The 19,350-nt window shown below is 38.3% G+C and overlaps 1 protein-coding gene across 6 annotated transcripts in view; it reads right to left on the reverse strand.

The window, feature by feature from the left end:
* LOC117206808 (dihydropyrimidinase) overlaps positions 1-18,962 on the reverse strand; it is a 22,719-nt gene extending 3,757 nt beyond the window's left edge. Inside the window, exons 1-12 of one of the 6 annotated variants that reach the window (XM_033446466.1) lie at positions 18,708-18,960; positions 17,372-17,409; positions 9,198-9,292; positions 7,249-7,561; positions 5,928-6,107; positions 5,627-5,740; positions 3,218-3,450; positions 2,084-2,420; positions 1,683-1,838; positions 1,285-1,555; positions 1,133-1,208; positions 578-889 (exon numbers count right to left, since the gene is read on the reverse strand). In XM_033446466.1, the coding sequence (XP_033302357.1) occupies positions 847-889; positions 1,133-1,208; positions 1,285-1,555; positions 1,683-1,838; positions 2,084-2,420; positions 3,218-3,450; positions 5,627-5,740; positions 5,928-6,107; positions 7,249-7,557 (1,719 nt within the window). In that variant the 5' untranslated portion in view covers positions 7,558-7,561; positions 9,198-9,292; positions 17,372-17,409; positions 18,708-18,960 and the 3' untranslated portion in view covers positions 578-846. Of the gene's footprint in view, positions 1-577; positions 1,209-1,284; positions 1,556-1,682; positions 1,839-2,083; positions 2,421-3,217; positions 3,451-4,962; positions 5,196-5,626; positions 5,741-5,927; positions 6,108-7,248; positions 7,562-9,197; positions 9,293-17,371; positions 17,410-18,707 lie in introns of those variants that run through there. The other 5 variants (XM_033446463.1, XM_033446462.1, XM_033446465.1 and 2 more) reach the window with 5 other exon arrangements.
* Between the last annotated feature and the right edge of the window lie 388 nt (positions 18,963-19,350).

Consider the following 19,350-nt stretch of genomic DNA (forward strand, 5'->3'; position numbering starts at 1 on the left):
TCGATTAAATGAGAGCGAAACAACATTTTTTTTGTAATATGTACACCGAGCATATAATGATGTTTACGTCATCGTATGATATCAGTGATGAAACCGATGATGATCAATGTATACCGGTGTTATATAACTTATTAGACGATACGGAAACAAAGTTACAATAACAACTGATTTCAACAACAGTGAAATGTACGAATTATGTTCGGTGACCAATAATCGTTCGTTAATGGTCGACTGTCATTATTAAGTTTTACCAAATATGTAGGGTATTTTCGATCATGTAAAATGACTTTAAATATTACATTACAGATGCGAATATTGTTTTGGAGTAATATAATTATGCAATAAATAATTTGCATATCAGCTTGACCTTAGAATCAACAGAAATACGTACATTTTAAAAAAATTTTACATCTTTTTTATTTGTTTTTCAAAATATCTAGAAAAGCAGTAAGTAACTTCTTACTTATAGTTTCACTGTAGAAAAAACATAAATATATAAAGTATACATATGAAAATTAAACCACATTGATACCCGTACGTAATTCCGTTATTCCTTATAGTATATAATAAAACAACATATTATACAAACAAACGAGATGAGTTTGCAGAACTCAAAGAGAGTGTCCAAGAAGAACGGTAAAATAAACCTTTAATCTGCTAGATACTCAACAGATACATATATCTATTGCACGAAGGGTAAAGTCGACGATGCGAGATAAGTGCGAGTGACGAAAACGCGTGAACGTTCCAAGGTCAAAGAATGAAGCGTACGGTACACAGAGAGCGGGCAATGAAGCGATAGTGAAGCGAAAAATAGTGTGATAGATGAAAATACGAACGTACGCTCTACTGACCGGTGGCATCCAAGTCCTCCTTTGATGGAACAGACCTTAATCGATTGGGAACGTATATCAATTGAAAACGAAACTTATCGTTAATAATTGAGTGAATAGCGAACCTGAAAGCGGGCTGATAGAGAACAGTCACGTAAAAACAAGAAAAATGGAGTGGCTCTTTTTGTATGCACGAATAAAAGAAAGATGACGAGAGAAGGATTTCGTTCCTATTTTCTCTGTAAGGAAAGATCCCTATATGCAAAGCAGACCTTTAGATTCTGTCTTTCATAAATTACCAAAAACCTCCTGCACTGCGACCACCGGGTGGATTATTCACGCGGATACAAGCTCTTCTTGCTTCCTCGACGTCCTCTGCGAACATACAACTTTTTCAGTACCGGTTCTCTTCCTCAAAAGAAACAAATTCTTTTCTCTATTGGGTACCTACCGCTGATGGAGAAAGTAGAGTCTTGCAAATTTCTTTGTCCCTCTAGTCGCGGGCCTTTCGACGATGGTGTAACCACCGCAGAGTCTGGCAGTGTCGGCATGCAATCAGGCATTGAAATCTTCGGTTTCGGACTCTCGTAAGTACCATTCGTTTGATGATTCTTCGCGAGTGCTGCGGCCTTTCTTGCTTCCTCTTTGGCCTTCGCGATCGCGGCATCCTCCTCGGCGTACTTTTTCGCTTCGGCCTCGCTTCGTGCCACTCCGCGTGGTCTCTGTGTAAATAAGATCCCGGAACGGTAATTGAAATTGATTTGTAGGTCGTTAGAAATAACTGTTTGCTTTTGTGCTTTGTAACGTTCCACGTTTACATACGAATTAACCATAAAAAGAGAGGCGCACCTTTTCTCTGTCTTCTATCATACTGTATACATAATCAACGTGGCTTGGCGTCTCGACAAACTTTCCAAATCCATGAACAGCCTTTAGTTCGCACTCGTCCACGCAGACACGACCTTCCACTATAACGTATTCCGGTACTCCGTGAACTTCCATACCCTGGAATAGATTAAAATTGAATTCAGTGTCTTCGCGAAAGAAACGAAAGTACCTAGGTAACGGCAGTTCAATAGCAATAGGGGTTAATCATATTTTGTCTTTATCGCTCTTAACGATACCAGCTTGATTGAACTTCCTGCGGAACATAGGTCGACAAGACAAATGGAAAATAAATCCTAGGGCGCGTGCTCTCGATATTACAGGGACAAAGACTTTATTAAAGCTTAATATCAGCCAGCCCTTACCTCGAAGATGTTGAAGTCAACGGCCTGAACATGCGTCTGAGCGGAAATCGTACGCTTCCTGTTGGGGTCCCAGACAACGATATCTGCGTCTGAGCCGACCGCTATCACTCCCTTTCGCGGATACAAATTGAAGATCTTAGCGGCATTGGTGCTGGTCACTGCCACGAACCTCGTAGGATCCATTATTCCCGCGTGTACACCTTTCTCCCAAACGACTGACATCCGGTCTTCCACGCCGTTTACGCCATTGGGAATCTTCGAAAAGTCATCTTTGCCCAGAGCTTTTTGTTCGGCGTTGAAGGTGCAATTGTCGCTACCGGTAACTTGAAGGCCATCTCTGGCGAAATAGAGCAGATTGTTTAAGTAGGTGACTGGTAAAATAAAAATGCCGATATCTTAAGAACATAGAAATTAGAATATGGCAGAGAATATTCTATAGAACCAAAGGTTACCTTGACATCTGACAAGCTGGAAGAATTTTCTAACATGTAAAGTATAGATTATAGAGTCGCGATATGACCGGTTTATCAAGTAAATAAGTAAAATTGAATGCTGACCGTGGAAATGATCTTTAAACGAGTTTTCCTCTGCCCGTTTAATTAACTCTAATACCAGCAGCGAGATAAGAGGCGCTTCCCACGCGATGCCTATTAAAATTACGTTCAGTTAGCCTCATATCGTGCGTGCCAATTTGTTACTGTAATTTATCGCTGTCATTTGAATACGCGGGGCATCCACATGCATACGGGTAACGTTATAATGGGAAAAATCGTTTTATCTCCTATTGCTAACCATCGACAGTCTTTCTGCATTAAGTTCCTATACAGGAATCAGCTACTTATCAGCACGAACCGGGAAGTACTCGAAACACTCGAAACGGGATAAACACGGCAAGCCATCGGATAGATCTCCACTTTGCTATACCGTCTATTTCATCGGTCGTCTCTTACGATCGCATGATTTGTCGATCACACCGATATAGACACTTGAAACTTCGATAATTAACAACAACGAAAAGGATAAAGCATCGATATTTTTCAAATATAGTATATAACATTACCGTATAGATAGTATTTCGATTTGTGTCCGTCTCCTTGATTAATGTCAAAAGATTTAAAACTTTAGATTACTTACTGTGCTAGATGTTCGATTAGATAGGCAGGAGTGGTAGAATCGGGTCTCAATGGTGGGCTAGTAATGTAACGTCTCGCTTTTTCGATATCTTTCCCGTATTGTTCGCTACCATCGATACCCACGGTACTTGCGAGAGTCTCTCCAAACAGGACGACACCCTCCGACCTTTTCGAGGACACAACATCAGCAGCGGACTTGCTCGACAATGCCGTTACGTACAGCGGACAATTCACCTAAACCGCGATCGTCTCGTTTATCCTGACGTTGATCTTATCAGTGAAAGCGCGATCACAGCCGAAAAAAAGGGCAAGATTATCATATACAATAGTTCTCTAAACTATGTAAAGACTTATCGAAATTTTGTAGGAATATATGATAATCATATTAGCAGAGTTTAAATCAAGTTGAAATCGAGTTAGAAATGTATGTAAAAGTTACAGAATGTCTATTGTAAACATAAACTTCACGACGTTGGTAATTTAAACAGTGAATTTTCCATCGTATTAACAAACCTCAAGCATCAGATTTAATATTGATTATATTTTTAGTTTAAACCAACAATTCGTATTCTGTATTAATTGTTCATTAAGTTTATGTTTGCAACCGTCATATACATTTTTAAAGTGATTTCTGATTTTACTATTACAATCATGATAGTTGAGTCTTGTTGCAGTGTTGATAGAATTTCAAAAATCTGCGTACAATGTAAGTTTTAAATATGAATTTTTACATTGTCAAAATCGTCTTCGGTTTTGTTATGTTTCTTAAAGGAATATTCTTTTCAGCCGTGTTCACGATACCGTGTCTAACTACAATTTAGAGACAACTTCGAGTTGAGCTAGATCACGTTTGTACATTAAGGGAATCGTGCCAGGTGATTTCAAACTTGCAAAGAAATAGGGCAAAGGAAAAGTAAAACCGAACTACAGTTACGATCAGTGTGCATGCACGGGAATTTTAGCGGAACATCTAAATATAATTTACGGTGCATGCAACATCGGGCAGCTATTATTATACCCTAATTGTACTTCAATGATCGTCTGTTGTAACATTTTAAAACATGATGGAGAATAATCTGCTTTTATGAAGTTTCATTGTCTAATGTATCAGATTCATAAATTTGTACAAACTTGCAAGGTTTCGCAGAGACCACCTGGACTTGTTCGATTTAATCCCAGGTGCAAGTGGCTCTGTAAGTCTTTTAACACAGATCATTCTGAGTTTATGAAACCACCTTGAAATCTTGATATCTGAGATAATAGGTTTGTAGGACTTTAACAGTTTTACATCTAAGACTACGGAGACTAGTTCTGTGATTGTAATGTCCGCTAATGCGTAGTTTCAAATAGTTTTTACGAACCAAGACTACGTATCTCATATTTCTTACTTGTTTTCTTACATCTTTTCCGAATCCCTACTACTTCCTATGCTATTCATTACAATAGTAAAAACGGCATAGCTGAACCAAATGGCTCACATTAGCATTGTAAATTACATACTTTTCTTAACTAAACTGTAAAGTGTAGTTCTTTCATAAGTATCGCATACTATTCTAATCATTTTTCGGTCAGCGAAACATACTGTTTTACAACCAGTAAATTACTTTCTTCGTTCACTCGTGAAATGGAATGTATAGAAGACTACGTATAATTATAACAATATCGTGTGATAAGTGGAAACACGAAGAGACTATGCCGTGGATGTCAAAGTCACCCTATCGAAGGTCCACGGTGGCTTCGACTCACTTGGTCAACATATTCAGCAACACGCAAGATGTATCTGGGTCTGGTCTGAGAGGTGGGCTCAAAACATGCGCTGCTGCGTGTTTCCAACATTTGTGCGCGTAGTTGGTACCATCTGTGCCAATTGCAGCTGCCAAGGTCTCGCCGAAGACGCAAGCGCCACGCTTACGCGCAGCATCCACCGCTTCTGCGGCGCTACGACTCATCACATGCACTATATACAGTGGACAATTGACCTAAGCATGCAGAATTTTGATCGATTTATGCTTACAACGTCTTGTCTGAAAAACAACGAACCTGCCTTTCGTAAGGGTAATCTCAATAAGATCTAATAAATTCTTAAAATGAAACTGAGCAATCAAGTACCTCCTCCCTTAAATAAGATCATAGCACAATTGTTCTTTACATTTTGTCATAGTTTGAAACGATAAAAAGGAAAATTAGTTGTTGTGCTTTTAACTGAAACTGAATTGAAAATGTCATTCATTCGAAAGTAAAACGAGAGTGACAAAAAGAGGGTGATACGATCGTTAATAAACAATCATTCAAGGTACTACGATACATTGATCATCAAAGTAGCGGTGCTTGAAACAGTAAACAAGCGTACTGGACAAATATAAAGTGATCCTCTCTAAAAATAGAGTCCTCTCCAGACTGTCGCCCTTACCTGACTAGCTATAACACACGCTCTATTCACAGCCTCCGCTTCCACTTCTTCGGGGCGAGACATTTCATGACCTTCCGGCCCCGTCACTCCTGCATCGAGCAATCGTTTCGTGTTCTAAAACAATTTCGAACGTTCTTGTCTACGTATATCCCTGAATTCGTGACTGCAAACGTACTGTGTCTATTTTCGCCGGATAATAGAGGGCCAAACATGGTAACAGTTGTTGAAACATTCAAACACAGCGTATTGCTCGTTTACTTCAAGGATAACTATACGTCGTAAATCACGATGTGCCTCTTACCTCCGCAATAATATCGCCATTTTCCGCATGAACCATAGCGATGGCACCGAGCTCCTTGCACGTTTTGAACGTCTCAATTAATTCTGGATCCCTTAGCATAAACAGGTCGCGATAGGCCATAAACATTTTAAAGCTGCTGACACCGTGATCCTTCACCAACGTGGCCATCTCCTCTTTGACCTGCGATATAAATCGTTCAGCTGTAATACAGGGGAAATATGAGCGCCTAGAGCTAAACAGAATCGCTTTAAAAATAGAACCGAATCGCTTTCATGAAATAGAATCACTTCGAACGAAATAAAATCGCTTCCAACGGAACAGAATTGCTTCCAACGGAACAAAATTACTTCGAACGGAAGAAGATCGTTTTGAACGGGACAGAATCGCTTCCAATGGAACAGAATCGCTTCGAACGGAAGGGAATCGCTTTAAACGGAACGGAATTGCTTCGAACGGACGAGGAGTCCGACAAGCGTCAGCAAATAAGGAGCACGGCGATTTACATGCATCCGTACGCAGTTCGCTTGCGATTTCCTCACCGATCGTTTGGTATTCCATTCACGATCGCGATTACAGTTACAGAGTCGGCATATAGCAAGACAACTGCAGCTACCAGATTCGTACGATTTGCCAATTTGCCGCGGGATCGGTTTTCCCATATTTAGGAACGATCAGAGCGGACTCGTCGCTCGATGAGCAAACATCCAGGTCGATGCTTTATGCTCGTTTCAAGTCTAAACGATTTATTCGATTCAACGATTCTGGCAACGATCGATTCGCAATTTTCGTGCAGTTTCTCTGTTCAATCCATTCCACCGATTTCAATCGCCGATTGATCATTAACGTTCGACAAAAGAAACGTTCAAAAGAGGGAGAGAGAGAGAGACAGAGAGTCGAACGTAACAACCCTGGCAATTTCCGACGATCATCGGCGGATTACGTAAATTCTATTTGCGATCTGAATACTACTTGTTAACATTACGTCGCTTCGTGTTAATACAGACTATGTTTAACTTCGCGGAGAGATGTCGGTGAACTTAAAAGACCCACAAGAAAAAGGTCATGCCCAGACGTGCTTTCTTTTCTAGGAAGGACTCGCATTACGGTAATTATCTCATTCTGGTTGACTAAGTAGAATAGAGGACGCGTGTAAACTGTATCATGCTGGCTCTGTTTGTGGTAGTCGTCTCAACCTATCTGTCAGATCTTATTAATTCAACCTTCTAGCGACATATTTCTTTGTATTACGATAACGGCGATATAAAGATGGGACGACATTGAAGATTGTCTTGGACGCTTGTTGATCTGTTGAGAGGCTCACTTTTGGACTCCAGGACGTGACAGCGACATGGAGCGAATAATCGCAGCAGACTTTCTGATCGGCGGACTCTCGGTACCTCTCGTACGCCTCCAAAAGGGATTCGTCCTTCCTGGGGATGACGAAGTCGATGATCATCGTCGTACCACCAGCGACAGCTGCCTTGGTCCCCTGATAGAAATCGTCGACCGATTTGGCGCCCATTAGCTCGCATTCGAAATGGGTGTGTGGATCTATGCCACCAGGCATCACGTACTTCCCACGGGCGTCGATGATTCTAGTGCCACCCGGTATTATCAGATTGCGACCCATTTGCCTAGAAATAGAACGTTCACAATGTAAATGAATCCAGTGGTGGAAGCGAGCGATTAAACGCTTCTAGCACGATCGATTGGTCGATTAGTTTATTGGAAATCTGTTTTCCTCCTTTTTTGTTTTTTTTTTAACAAAAGAATCACGATTGCGAACGATCGTTAGGTAGTTTTGAGTTTCAAGGGTGATTAGAATGCGATTTACGAAAGTAAAGAATGATACGTGACTTTAAATATTTGGTTTTTTTAAAAATAGTGATCTCTACTTTTCGATGATTTAAGCAAACCTAGACAAATCAAGCAGTTCTTCGATTCTGTTGCAAATAAAAATACTAGATAATATCTACAACTGTCCCGATATTATATTTAATCTTCGTTCTAAAAGAGGAGCAATGGCGTGAGTAGATCTGCAATCTACGATTGGTTTGTTTAACATCGTTTTTCTAGGAGGAATCAATGATAACTGATAATGTAACACCGGTATCGATTCTTGCTATTTTTCTCTTAAAAAAATGCTAACGTTAAACTGAAATCGTTCTTCTGAAAATGAAAATACCGAACAAGATTAAAACTTTCCAGCATTAATTCGAATCTTCGTTCCATAAGGGGAGAGCAATGAGGCGAGTTGACCAACAACCTCTAACCATTTACACGGTGCATAATCACATGGCTTTAAGCAAAGGCTCGATATTACCTGCTTATTGCCTTCTTTAAACCGTTCATTAGGTAGTGCATGTCACGCTTGCTTGACAAATTGTACCGCCCATCATCGCGTTATCTTTCCATATTGCTCATTGATAAAACAGCCAGCGTTGTATCGCGTTTCGCTTGCGTAAAGTGGCGTGCAAACACGCGAGTAGAATACTCAATGAAACGTTGATCGTTCGCACGCGTAAGTTCAAAAGTATGTTTGCTCGCGAACTACAAATGTTACAGCGAGTACCTCAGGATCATAATTCTTTGACTTGCGCAACGATTCCGATTGACAATCATCAACGTCAAAGAAAAACACCGAATGATCAATCCATCGCATCGAAACGAGACAGAATTGCAGTTCCATCGTGAACGAAATACGTGCTTTCGTAAGTAATACGTCGATTACGTTGGATATCATCGAATTAAAAATATCGAACAACATGATAATAGCTGGATGTACATAATAAATTTAACATACATGCGCGATAAAATATAGCTAATAAATAATAAAAATTGCATTCTGTTATTAAAGTATTTTAACTTTCATTTAATTTTAATAAATTAGAAATTCAACGTGTAAAATATTAAATGGAATTCTGTTAATATCCAACTTTCTCTAATATGTTGATTTCCTAATTATAATTAGTAATTTTGATTTAAATATGAAACGAAATATTAATTTTATTGATATGACATATAATTTTAATTTAGCTAATATTTAACAGTAAGTGAAATTTTATTCGATAATTAATATTTATAAGAAGCCACGTGATTACATAATACACTATACTTTATAACGTTATATATTGTAGTGAAACGTATTAATTTATCGTGGTTCATGGAGCAAAACAGATGGAACTCTCGTGGCAGTCAATGTGTTAATGACGTAATTACACGCGTCTGGAAATAAATACGGCAAATGTATATAAGTATAAGGACTCTTACTTAATGATACCGTCTTCGATGTAAACGTCGTTGTCCGTGATCCCATCGTCGTTCACCACCTTGCCATTCTTAATCAGCAGCCTGTTTTGCGCGCTCTGGAAACAGAACAGTTGGTATCAATTCGCATACCTTTTTCCAAAACGGTACCGCAACTTGTAATAACGTCGAATACTACTGAATGATAATCTTTAACGAGATCTTCTTGCACGCCTGTATTATCCGCGTATATGTTGTGCTAATGTTGTATACATATGTAAAATTCGGCGATTAAAGAAAATAAATGCACATCGACAAGTACCACGCGAATTATTTACCACCGTTCTTTTCGGTAAAGTTGTAAACGATACTTTGTTACACAATTAAAACCATTAGAAATGTATAAACGGTGCTTATAGATAGGGGGAGCCGAGCGTCAATTTTCCAGTTGATATTAAACTTTTATAGGTCACTCGTCCACTAGACTACGTAGATGAAAATTTCCGGTGTGTAGACTTACACAGTAAAATATTTGGATATTAATTATCTTTAATAATATCGACTAACGTTAATTACGATAATATAACCAATTACGATGAATTCTGATGATAATAAATACATATTAATTATCCAAATGCATTCGGCTATTTACAGTATAATTTTATTTCTTTTACAATATATTTGCCCTTGATATTTGCAGAAGCTTCCATATATAAACCAAAGTGTACGAATTTATCCTTTGATATTTAGATAATGCTTATCTTCTATTTATCATCTGATAATATCGATTCGTTATCTATTTATCCGTAATATCTATAATCATTCGGATACGCTATCGCTCGAAAATACCTGCACGTTTGCTCTTCGACATGATGTACATCAATCATAGAATTACGGATAGATCAAACTACTACGATTTTATTATTTTGCCGTTTTTCAATAGATAATTTAACGTTATAGGCTGGTGATTCGATAGAAAAATAGCGAGTGTTGCTTTCAATTACTATTGCGTAATTAATAATACTTTTATAAAATTCGCTTACTCTATGAACAAGAAAAAAGTGCTCGTGCTAAATATATATCAAGGCTTATTAATCCAACGAATTATAATTGTTAAAATATTTCTGTGACTTCTACGAAACGAATATTTAGAATAAATCTTCCAAATTCTATATACATATTCAAACTTGTTCAAAGCCTTATCAACATGGTCATGATAATCGTGTTCTAACTCGTGTTTTAACTCGTGTTTCGCTAAGATATTAGCGAAGTTTCATCATATAAACGTTTCTAAACATTGGAATCGTACAGTGTCATCTAAAAAACCTCTGCCTCGAATGAAATTACTTCTCATTGAGAGTTGACCAAACCCCCTGCGCACTGTCCTTGATATTCGTTTGCAACGTGCGTCGGATCCAACATCCGGTGCAGACGATTAATGTGCGTATATTACCTCCACACTATAGTATACCAATCAGTATATAATAGAAGTTACGCTTCACGCACTTCCGCCAATGCTGAATTTAGAGCAGTATAACCGATGTGCTACGACTGATAAGCGTAAGATCCCGTATTCCGCGATACATCTTTCCATCCGAAGGAATACAGGTTTCGCCTCTATCGTAAACGTTCTCGACACGGAAAACGCGCGGTTTTTCGCTGATCCACTTCGGACATTACCATACAATCAGGATTTGAAAACCGTGCTCGCCATATATGTACGTGCCATTTCCGCAATGAATAAAGGAACACATCTCTTTTCGCTATGTTTTCGACGCTAACCCTCGTGTAAATACTAACAATTTTTCCCACATCTTTCGAGACAATAAGAAATATCTACACGCGAGTGTATCTTCTTAAGATTCACACTTTTTTAGTCCTGCATTATGTCTTTCGACGAACAACACTGTTTCAGAAGAACTATCCTCTACGATAATAAGAAACAGTTATACGTGACTGTATTTCTTATCATCCTTACATTATGTCTCTCGACTAATTACGAACTTCGCAGGAATTATCATTTAAAATAATGGGGAATATTTGCACGTAACTGTATTTTCTTTAAAGTCCTACCTTTTACTATCGTACTATCCCTCTGCTCAGTAACAAAACTTTAGACAACTTATCGTCCAAGATAATAATTCAGATTGTTCAAAAATCTACGTACCAACAACTATCTATGTACGCGTGATTATATTTTCTTAACATTCGTACTATTTGTGTGTCTATCGTTATGTGTCTCGATTAATTAAAAAATCCAGGTACCCAATCCGAAATATCACGCAACCCTTGAGAATCAGCAAATTATCGAGTACAATGGCATCGTGATTAAAAAACAAAGATCCTGACCTCACTTTATGCTCGTTGTAGTATAAAGAAGAGCGGACAAAACGTATAAATATTAGCGTGGATCTCGTAGGTGGAACAAACTGAAGGGAGACTAGGGAGAAAGGAGTCCACGAGGCTGCATAAGGGACTTTCGACAACCACCCCTGAGGCTTTCCCCGTCCGTAGAAAGATGAAAGCGTATAGGGGAGAAAGATCAGAGACGCCATAGGAGGGAACAGTGGAAAAAAAAGGACAATCCATCGTTGTCGCCGGCACCACCCACGTTTTATAACCGATCCATGGTCCGTACCCTTCGCACTGGCTAATGCAACGCGTGGTGTAACAAACCCTTCACGCAGGCTGGAGGTCTCCACCCCGTAAAATCGCTTCGAACACCCTGTGTGAATTTAAACCACCGTGAATAGCCGTGGCTTTCATGAAATCGATCCCAATCTGCCTCGCCCCCTCTGATGTAAGTGTTGCTGCAAGGTGTACTTTGTTAAATCGGATCTTGTCGAACAAAGGGAGGGTGATATATTGGATGTTCGAAAGGGTACAAGTCGTTAAAAGAACGCAGCGTTTTCTTAAAACAATGATTTTACAAGGGATGTGCCTTTTCTAATAAACTTTGCACGCTAAACTACCTCAACCATAGAATGAAATGGTGGCACAACCTTCGGTCTAAACCAATGGAAATGGAACGAATATCGAGAACTCGTTGGCGCAATTCACGTGGGCAGAGACCTTGTCATCTTCACGGTATAGTTATTAGGCACGGACGCGACATGTGCGTTTCATGTGTTAGAGAATCTTCGCTTGGATATTTTCAGCAGACGACCGCTTAAAATACGTTAGCCGTACGTCGGCGTGATTTTCGAGAAAAGAAATCCTACCGTTCACTTCTCAGACACGTTTAATACCATTTCGTGTCAGTTGCGAATTTAGCATCTACCGTGATTCCATATGAAGGCCACAGGAGAAGATTTTCCGTTTTTACAAGACAATTTTGAGATTCGCTACGTCGTCGACCGATCCTATGTTCTCAAAATGATCTTATTATTTGATTTTAGAGACTTCTAGGTGTGCTTCTACAGCCTCCTCAGAATCGTAGAAATATCGTCATAATATTAAAGTGGTGAAAGACGTTAAAACACCTCTGTTTACCTTAACAGTTGCATCTTTAACTTCTGCAAAGCCTTGTCAATTATATCTTTCGCTCGAACGGATTCTTTCCACTTTTAGCTACGTATATCGCGTAGAAATGTTCCTCTTTAATCGTAATATGACATCAAAATCAAAAAATCAACAGAAATGATACGTATTTATCATGCTCTTCTCCTGTAATCTCCTGTGTTTTAACAATTCTAGCCCCATTTCGTTCACGGTTCGATCTATCAATTTACACGTCAATTATCATATATAGGTCATCGAATGGAGTACTTCTAAGTTTCGACACGTTCAGAATCAAACACAAGGAAAATGATGAAACGAAGAAAAAACGTGGATAAAAGCACGAGGCGACGCGTCATAAGATCTTCCACCCCCGTACGGAAGTACGCCCCTGGTAAAATCGATATCTCCAGCATTTCCCGGCAACATGCCACGAATTCATCTGAACTCGAGCAAACATCGCCCAAATGGAAGATCTTATCAAGCAAATGAGTATCTAGAATCGCACGCTCTGCTTTTATCGCGTAAGTTCGAACACATTATAATAAGGTAGATTGTATACGGTTGCATGCGCCTAGAAGACGCTGTCGCTTGGATCGCCGTTCCAGTTCGTATCTGGTCCAATTAAAAGGCGATTTCTTCGTTAATTACTATATCCAGACGATTCAGAGCGCCAGCCGCCAAGGCTTGACCGCTTTCACGAAGGGAAAAGGATTTTTCCTGCGTTCTTAAGGAGCGAAACTCGCAGGTTTCTATCGTTGATTTCTTCGAAGAAAATGAAGTGGACGCGTACACGGAGAAAATACTCACGGTGGCTGACTCGTCCCGCTCCAACGAGACATCGTACAAGCAACTCTCTGGCTGGTTAACTCGACAAACGTTCGTCGAGCTGCCTTTTGTATCGTCTAAACGTGGTCCAAAGGTGCACCACATATTCGACCATTTAATACACCAACGGGACCAGAGAGCTAACGGTAATTGCATAACGTTACATAATAATGGGTGGCGCATCTTTTTAACGCTTTCTTATAGTTTCTTCGAGCAACGAAAGTCTAAACGCGTGGAATGAAATTCGTGTTAAACTAACATAGGACTATAGTCGTACTCGGCTTATGGCGATGTAACCTTGTATATAGATATACCGTACACGAGGTGTAAACTTGGAGATTACGTTACTTGAGATCTAAATACATTTTAATAGCGAGAAACGAAGAAAGCACTCGAAGTGATTTATCGCAAAAGATACCGATAGGCATTGAACCAAATGGTAGACGCAAAGTAGTCGTGTGCATTTCTGTGACTTGAAAACCGTAAATTGTATCTACAATTGGAAATTTCGACACGCAATCAGGGAATCACACCTTGCGTCGATGCGCGAAGAACGTGTGTACGATAGAATATATTTAAGTATAATCGGTCTACGAGTCGTCCTTGCACTTGTATAATCGAACGAAGAAAAAGAGGGGCGAAAAAAGGTCAATACTGATCCGATAAGCCGCTCTAATTTCAGTTCGCGATAAATTTGCCGCGGGAACGACCAATGTGACTCGCACCTGGCTTCCCAGTGTCTATTTACGTCGGTAGAATAATGCCGGTAATTTACATTTTGGCTGACCGACTTCCATTCGACTAAATTCTCCGTCAAGTTCTCGGTGAAACAAACAGACGACGATGAGTATACCCGTGTCGAACCACTTGTCGCCAGTGGAAACGCAAAACGAATTGTAAGAGGTTCGAGGGCCTAGCTACTCGATGAAGTTCTTAATGAACAGGACTATTATTCTGTACACGGGATTTGGATCCTTTTTCTGAACAAATAATTAACTTCCTCTCCAAGTCTTCTGTACCCTTTAATGCAGTAGATACATTAAAAATGTTTTAGAGATCTATGTACACAACGAGACTCTTCATTAATGCTACTCGAAATTTATATACAGAATGTAAACTGCTTTCGTCATTATTATTTTATAGAGGACCAGAGAGACAAAGAGAACCGGAAAGATTGCCTCGCTGAATCCTTTGTGCCGTCTGATGAAGTACGAATCTAAATCAAATTTGAGCGACTTAAAAAGCTCGATTACATTCTTACTACTGTTTCAATCTGCATATATTGGCCAGCCTTATAAATAATGCAATCTTTTTTAATCGCTCGATGATGCAATTGCAGCAATTAATCAGTGACGTATTTTCCTGTATAAGACTCCTACGGCAACGAGATCCATTGTGAGAAACTTAATTCGAAAAAGAGCCATCCATCCTAGAACAGTTTATAAGTTAACATACACACATGCGAAAGTTCTACATATAGAATTTCAAGTTTTTCAATGTTTCTTCGGAAGAGTCAGACGAATCAGCCGTTTTATATCTTCTACACCCTCCAAACGGGATAAAAGGCACGGGCAAAAATGTCAGTCACCACCCACGGTTTATTTTTGCTCGCGGAAACCATCCAGCTCCTGCGAACAGCTCGCAGGGACATAGAGACTAACGGAAGATCCGTAATTCGATGGCTCTCTCATATACGATTTACCGTCTGGCTGTCGTCGAGAGCGTGCACAGTGCACACTCTCGTAAAATCAAGCTCCGATGGTTTTTCCGACTTCAGGTCGGACGTATGTAGTGTCGACGAACTATTGATTCGCCGGCGCAGCCCGCGTTACCGTGCTTTTATAGCACCCACGGCACAGTGCCGTACGATTTTCCCAAGCGTGTACGAATTATCGTCGCGAATCACACACTGTATTAAGCCCTTTCACGTCATCGACGTTTACCAACTTTTGAAACTAGTATCTATAGCTAAACGCTGGAAATACAGTTAAATTTCAACCACATGCAGAAAGTTCACTTTTCTAATTCTAATAATACGTCATGTATACACGTACTATGTCAGATAAACGACGAATTGATCTTAGTTGTTGGAATCGTTAAACCGGTGTATATGCAATATTTTTCCAAATAAATCTTTAACCAGATATAGTTTTTTAAAACGTTATCTACTTGATCAGTTCATATGCTTTGGTGCACGGCTTTGCGGTTTCATTGCTACAGCCAATTGTCGATTTCAGGATAAAATCATTTATTTAGAATAGAAATTTAGAATAGAATTGAAAAATGTTTGGAATCGAGTTGTTAGGATTTCTTCTAATTAAATTTAACTTCGTTAAATAATCTATTGATGGAAACATTGTCTGTATGGAATGGATAGTGCCTGCTAACCGTCCTGGAATAATCATGAAAATAATTTATCCTGTTAAAAATACAGGAGGAAGCACAAATTATTATTAACACGTATATGTGTAACATCCTAGTAATTAATAGACTTTGTTGTTAGAATTCGCGTCTCTTAATCTTACTAAAAGAGCGAAAAATATTGAAAGTTCTAAGTGGTCCTAATTCGATGACCACGGACCGTGGTTCACGCGAACTTTTACCAAATCGGAACTCGCGGTATTTGGTATCGTTAGAGCACCTTCCGCCTGTGAATAGCTTCATCTTTCATAATTGAGAAATTCTCACGCGTTATATAACGATGCATCGTGTAATTAGGGAAATTGTTTGGAGAAACGAAAGAGATATATATTGGTATCTATTTATGCCGAATCTCTGATGCTATGATTGTATGTTAAAATACACTTTCTCGTTCCCATGCCTCGATCTTAACGTACGTCTATATAGGAAAGTAATTGACGTATAAAAACTGGAGCATAAAGCTTAGCAAAATTGCGTTTAATTTGAATTAATAATTGCGATTGTCTTTATACTTGAATACCTCTTTGCGTCATTCTACGTATTTGAGCGTTACGTGATATTAATTTGTGAAAAGTGTACATTGCGTCATCGTGGGAAGTAAGTGAAATGCAGCCACCCCCTGAAGAATTATAACTTCGCCTGCGTTATCTGTGAACTGAGCCTTCTTACATGATTGAACTATTACTTTTTAGCGGAACATTACAAGTTACAAATTACAAGATACGCGTTACAAGTTACAAGTTACGGTAACAGGTTTGGAGATAAAACAAATTTTTTGTACAAGTAAACTCCATCAATTGCAAATCTCTTAATTATGCCATTCGTCGAAAAGATTGTAAAATTGCAAAAAGTTGTCGGTTACTTGATATTACTGTGATATTATAACTCCATAGGAAGGATTCTGATTGTAGAGCTTTATGGAACTGCTTAACTAAGAAAAAAAGTGTAACCGTAGAAAAGTGTAAAAGGAGTTTGACTAAACACTTCGCATCTGCATTCGATGTAAAACGGCAATAAAATGTAATGCTATCGAAAAAGCGAATTATTACTATCTACTAGTCTAATATACTAATCTATTTACTATCTAACAAACTATAAAATGGTAATTTATGACATCTCGCTACAAATTGGTCATTTAATTCGCATATTGCGTTTGCATACTCTGAATTTTTCTGTGACTCAGTTCTATAGATGCATCGTATGCATAAAAACATAAATGTAGCACATTTGTGTTTCTGTAGACATGCAAGTTGGCTCTTTTCGCGAGAGAGACCGGTGCGGTGCCGGGCGCCAAGACGCTCCGATCAATAAGGCAGCAACCTTGCGATCACTGCGATGGTGCGAACTTTCGGTTTTAATAGTGACGCAGAAACATCCATATCTATCTATTTACTTTCTACCATAACGCTTCTTCTAAACACTTCCTTTGAACTACATGTTACGGTATGTACCTCTTCGAGGTTACGATCCGTTTAACGAACCTTATGGCCTGCGGTAAAACAAAGGGAACGGGATAAGGACTTGGCAGTGGCAACAATTAATACGACAATTAACACAAATAAAGTATGACGCTTTCTCAACATTATGTAGTCGTTATAGTTTCATTAACGATAATAATTAATTAATCTTACTGTTGATTACTTTTTTGTATTTAATAACGACACGTCGGTATCAAGACCTGATACGAGCAACTAAAACAAATAAATTATGTTTTCTTAATATTGTATCATCGTTATATAATCGTATAAATATCAATAATTAATTCATTTTACCATTAATCGTTTCTTTTTTATTTTTCTCTGTTAATTGTGAATGGTTTGTTAAACACATCTATGCTATCGATCGTAAGTTCGGTGACCCCTTGCTGCGACATGTTCAAGTTAAAATTATGAACATTTAAAATTATCAACAAATACGATATCTTTCATATTTATATTTTTGATATTCTAAATACGAGATATGGTACATAACTCGGCTGAAATTAAAAGAACGAAAGAAACTTATAGATACTGTGGTAAATGAATATTAAATTAACCGTTATAGACGAAAACAAATCGATATGACGTTTTAAGCAAGGGCTATTCTAGTCATGAATTCACGTCAGGCAATATCGAATATAGGATGTACGTACTGATTTTATTGCTGCACTAATCATGTTTCAGAGATACTTGCATCGATTTACATTGCACACGGTCCACGGGCGACTATCATGGTCGTTTATCTACATACAGCCGATTATTTTTACAATTATATAAAGTTTCATCTTTTCTTTTCTCATACTAATTATCGTGCAATTACTTGTTGACTAGTTCGATTATAAGTAACAAATCTTTCCATTTCTTCTTTTCTTATATGGGTGAAGTGTTATGTCAAAGTCGAAATATTTCCGTATAATGCGCTATTTTTATTTTTAAACATCTATTTTATTCGTTGTAGGGCACACGTTACTCACAATATGCTGTTATTAAAATTTATATAAAAAATTAGTTTGTCATGTAAAGATGACGATTATATATATATAATTTTAGTAGGAAGAGAGTGATTACTGTGCTTCATAGTAATGTGCATTATAAAATTCATTAAATTTCGCAATATTACACGTGATGCAAATACTATTCAATGCATAAGACTAAATAAACCGGTGTTTGCTCCACGTACATTTATGAATAAGAAAATTTTTGCGCAGTTTATTTACGTAATGATATTTAAACTAAAAGGAGCCAGCTCCTATGACCACCGAAATAATAGAATAGAAATAAAAACAGACTAGATCGACAAGGAACTGACCTGCAGGTGAATGGGGACCTTCTTCACCGGCGTGCTCATTTTTGACTAAAGAAAGGATTACGTTGTCTAAAAAGAGTGAACCACACGATCTTACCGGACACGCAGTATATGCTATACGAACGCTGTACGTACACACTATTTTTGCTTAGAAAAAACGTATCACTTGCGCGAAGTTTTCCCGAGGTAAAAATCAAAAGGCGCAAGATCGAATCGAATCGAACAATCGACTGCGACTGACGCTACGGGCTACGAGTGCGCGTCGCACCACGGTGGTAAATTTTCCTCCCTACTCCCTTTATTTCGGGAAAGGTGGGGACCATCCCCACTATACATCTTATGTTCATCATATACTGCAAATAATTTCTGTTACTTTAAGTTCTAAAATTTCTTAATTATACACAATAAAATAAATCCAAAAATACTGGAACTATTTTTATCTTATTTACATTTTGATATATGAATATTGAAATCATTACAAAAATATGCTGTAAGTAATTTTAAAGCCACTCTAAATTCAAAAATTTCTTAGTAATTTGACATAATAAGATAAATTCCAGAAGAGTAAAACTACACATAACACATTTGCATCTTGATATATAAATAATAAAATTGTTATAAAATTTTCATAGACATTTTGGCACTT

Source organism: Bombus bifarius, unplaced genomic scaffold, assembly GCF_011952205.1.
Source record: "Bombus bifarius isolate JDL3187 unplaced genomic scaffold, Bbif_JDL3187 scf7180000008008, whole genome shotgun sequence".
Classification (NCBI taxonomy): Eukaryota; Metazoa; Arthropoda; class Insecta; order Hymenoptera; family Apidae; genus Bombus; species Bombus bifarius.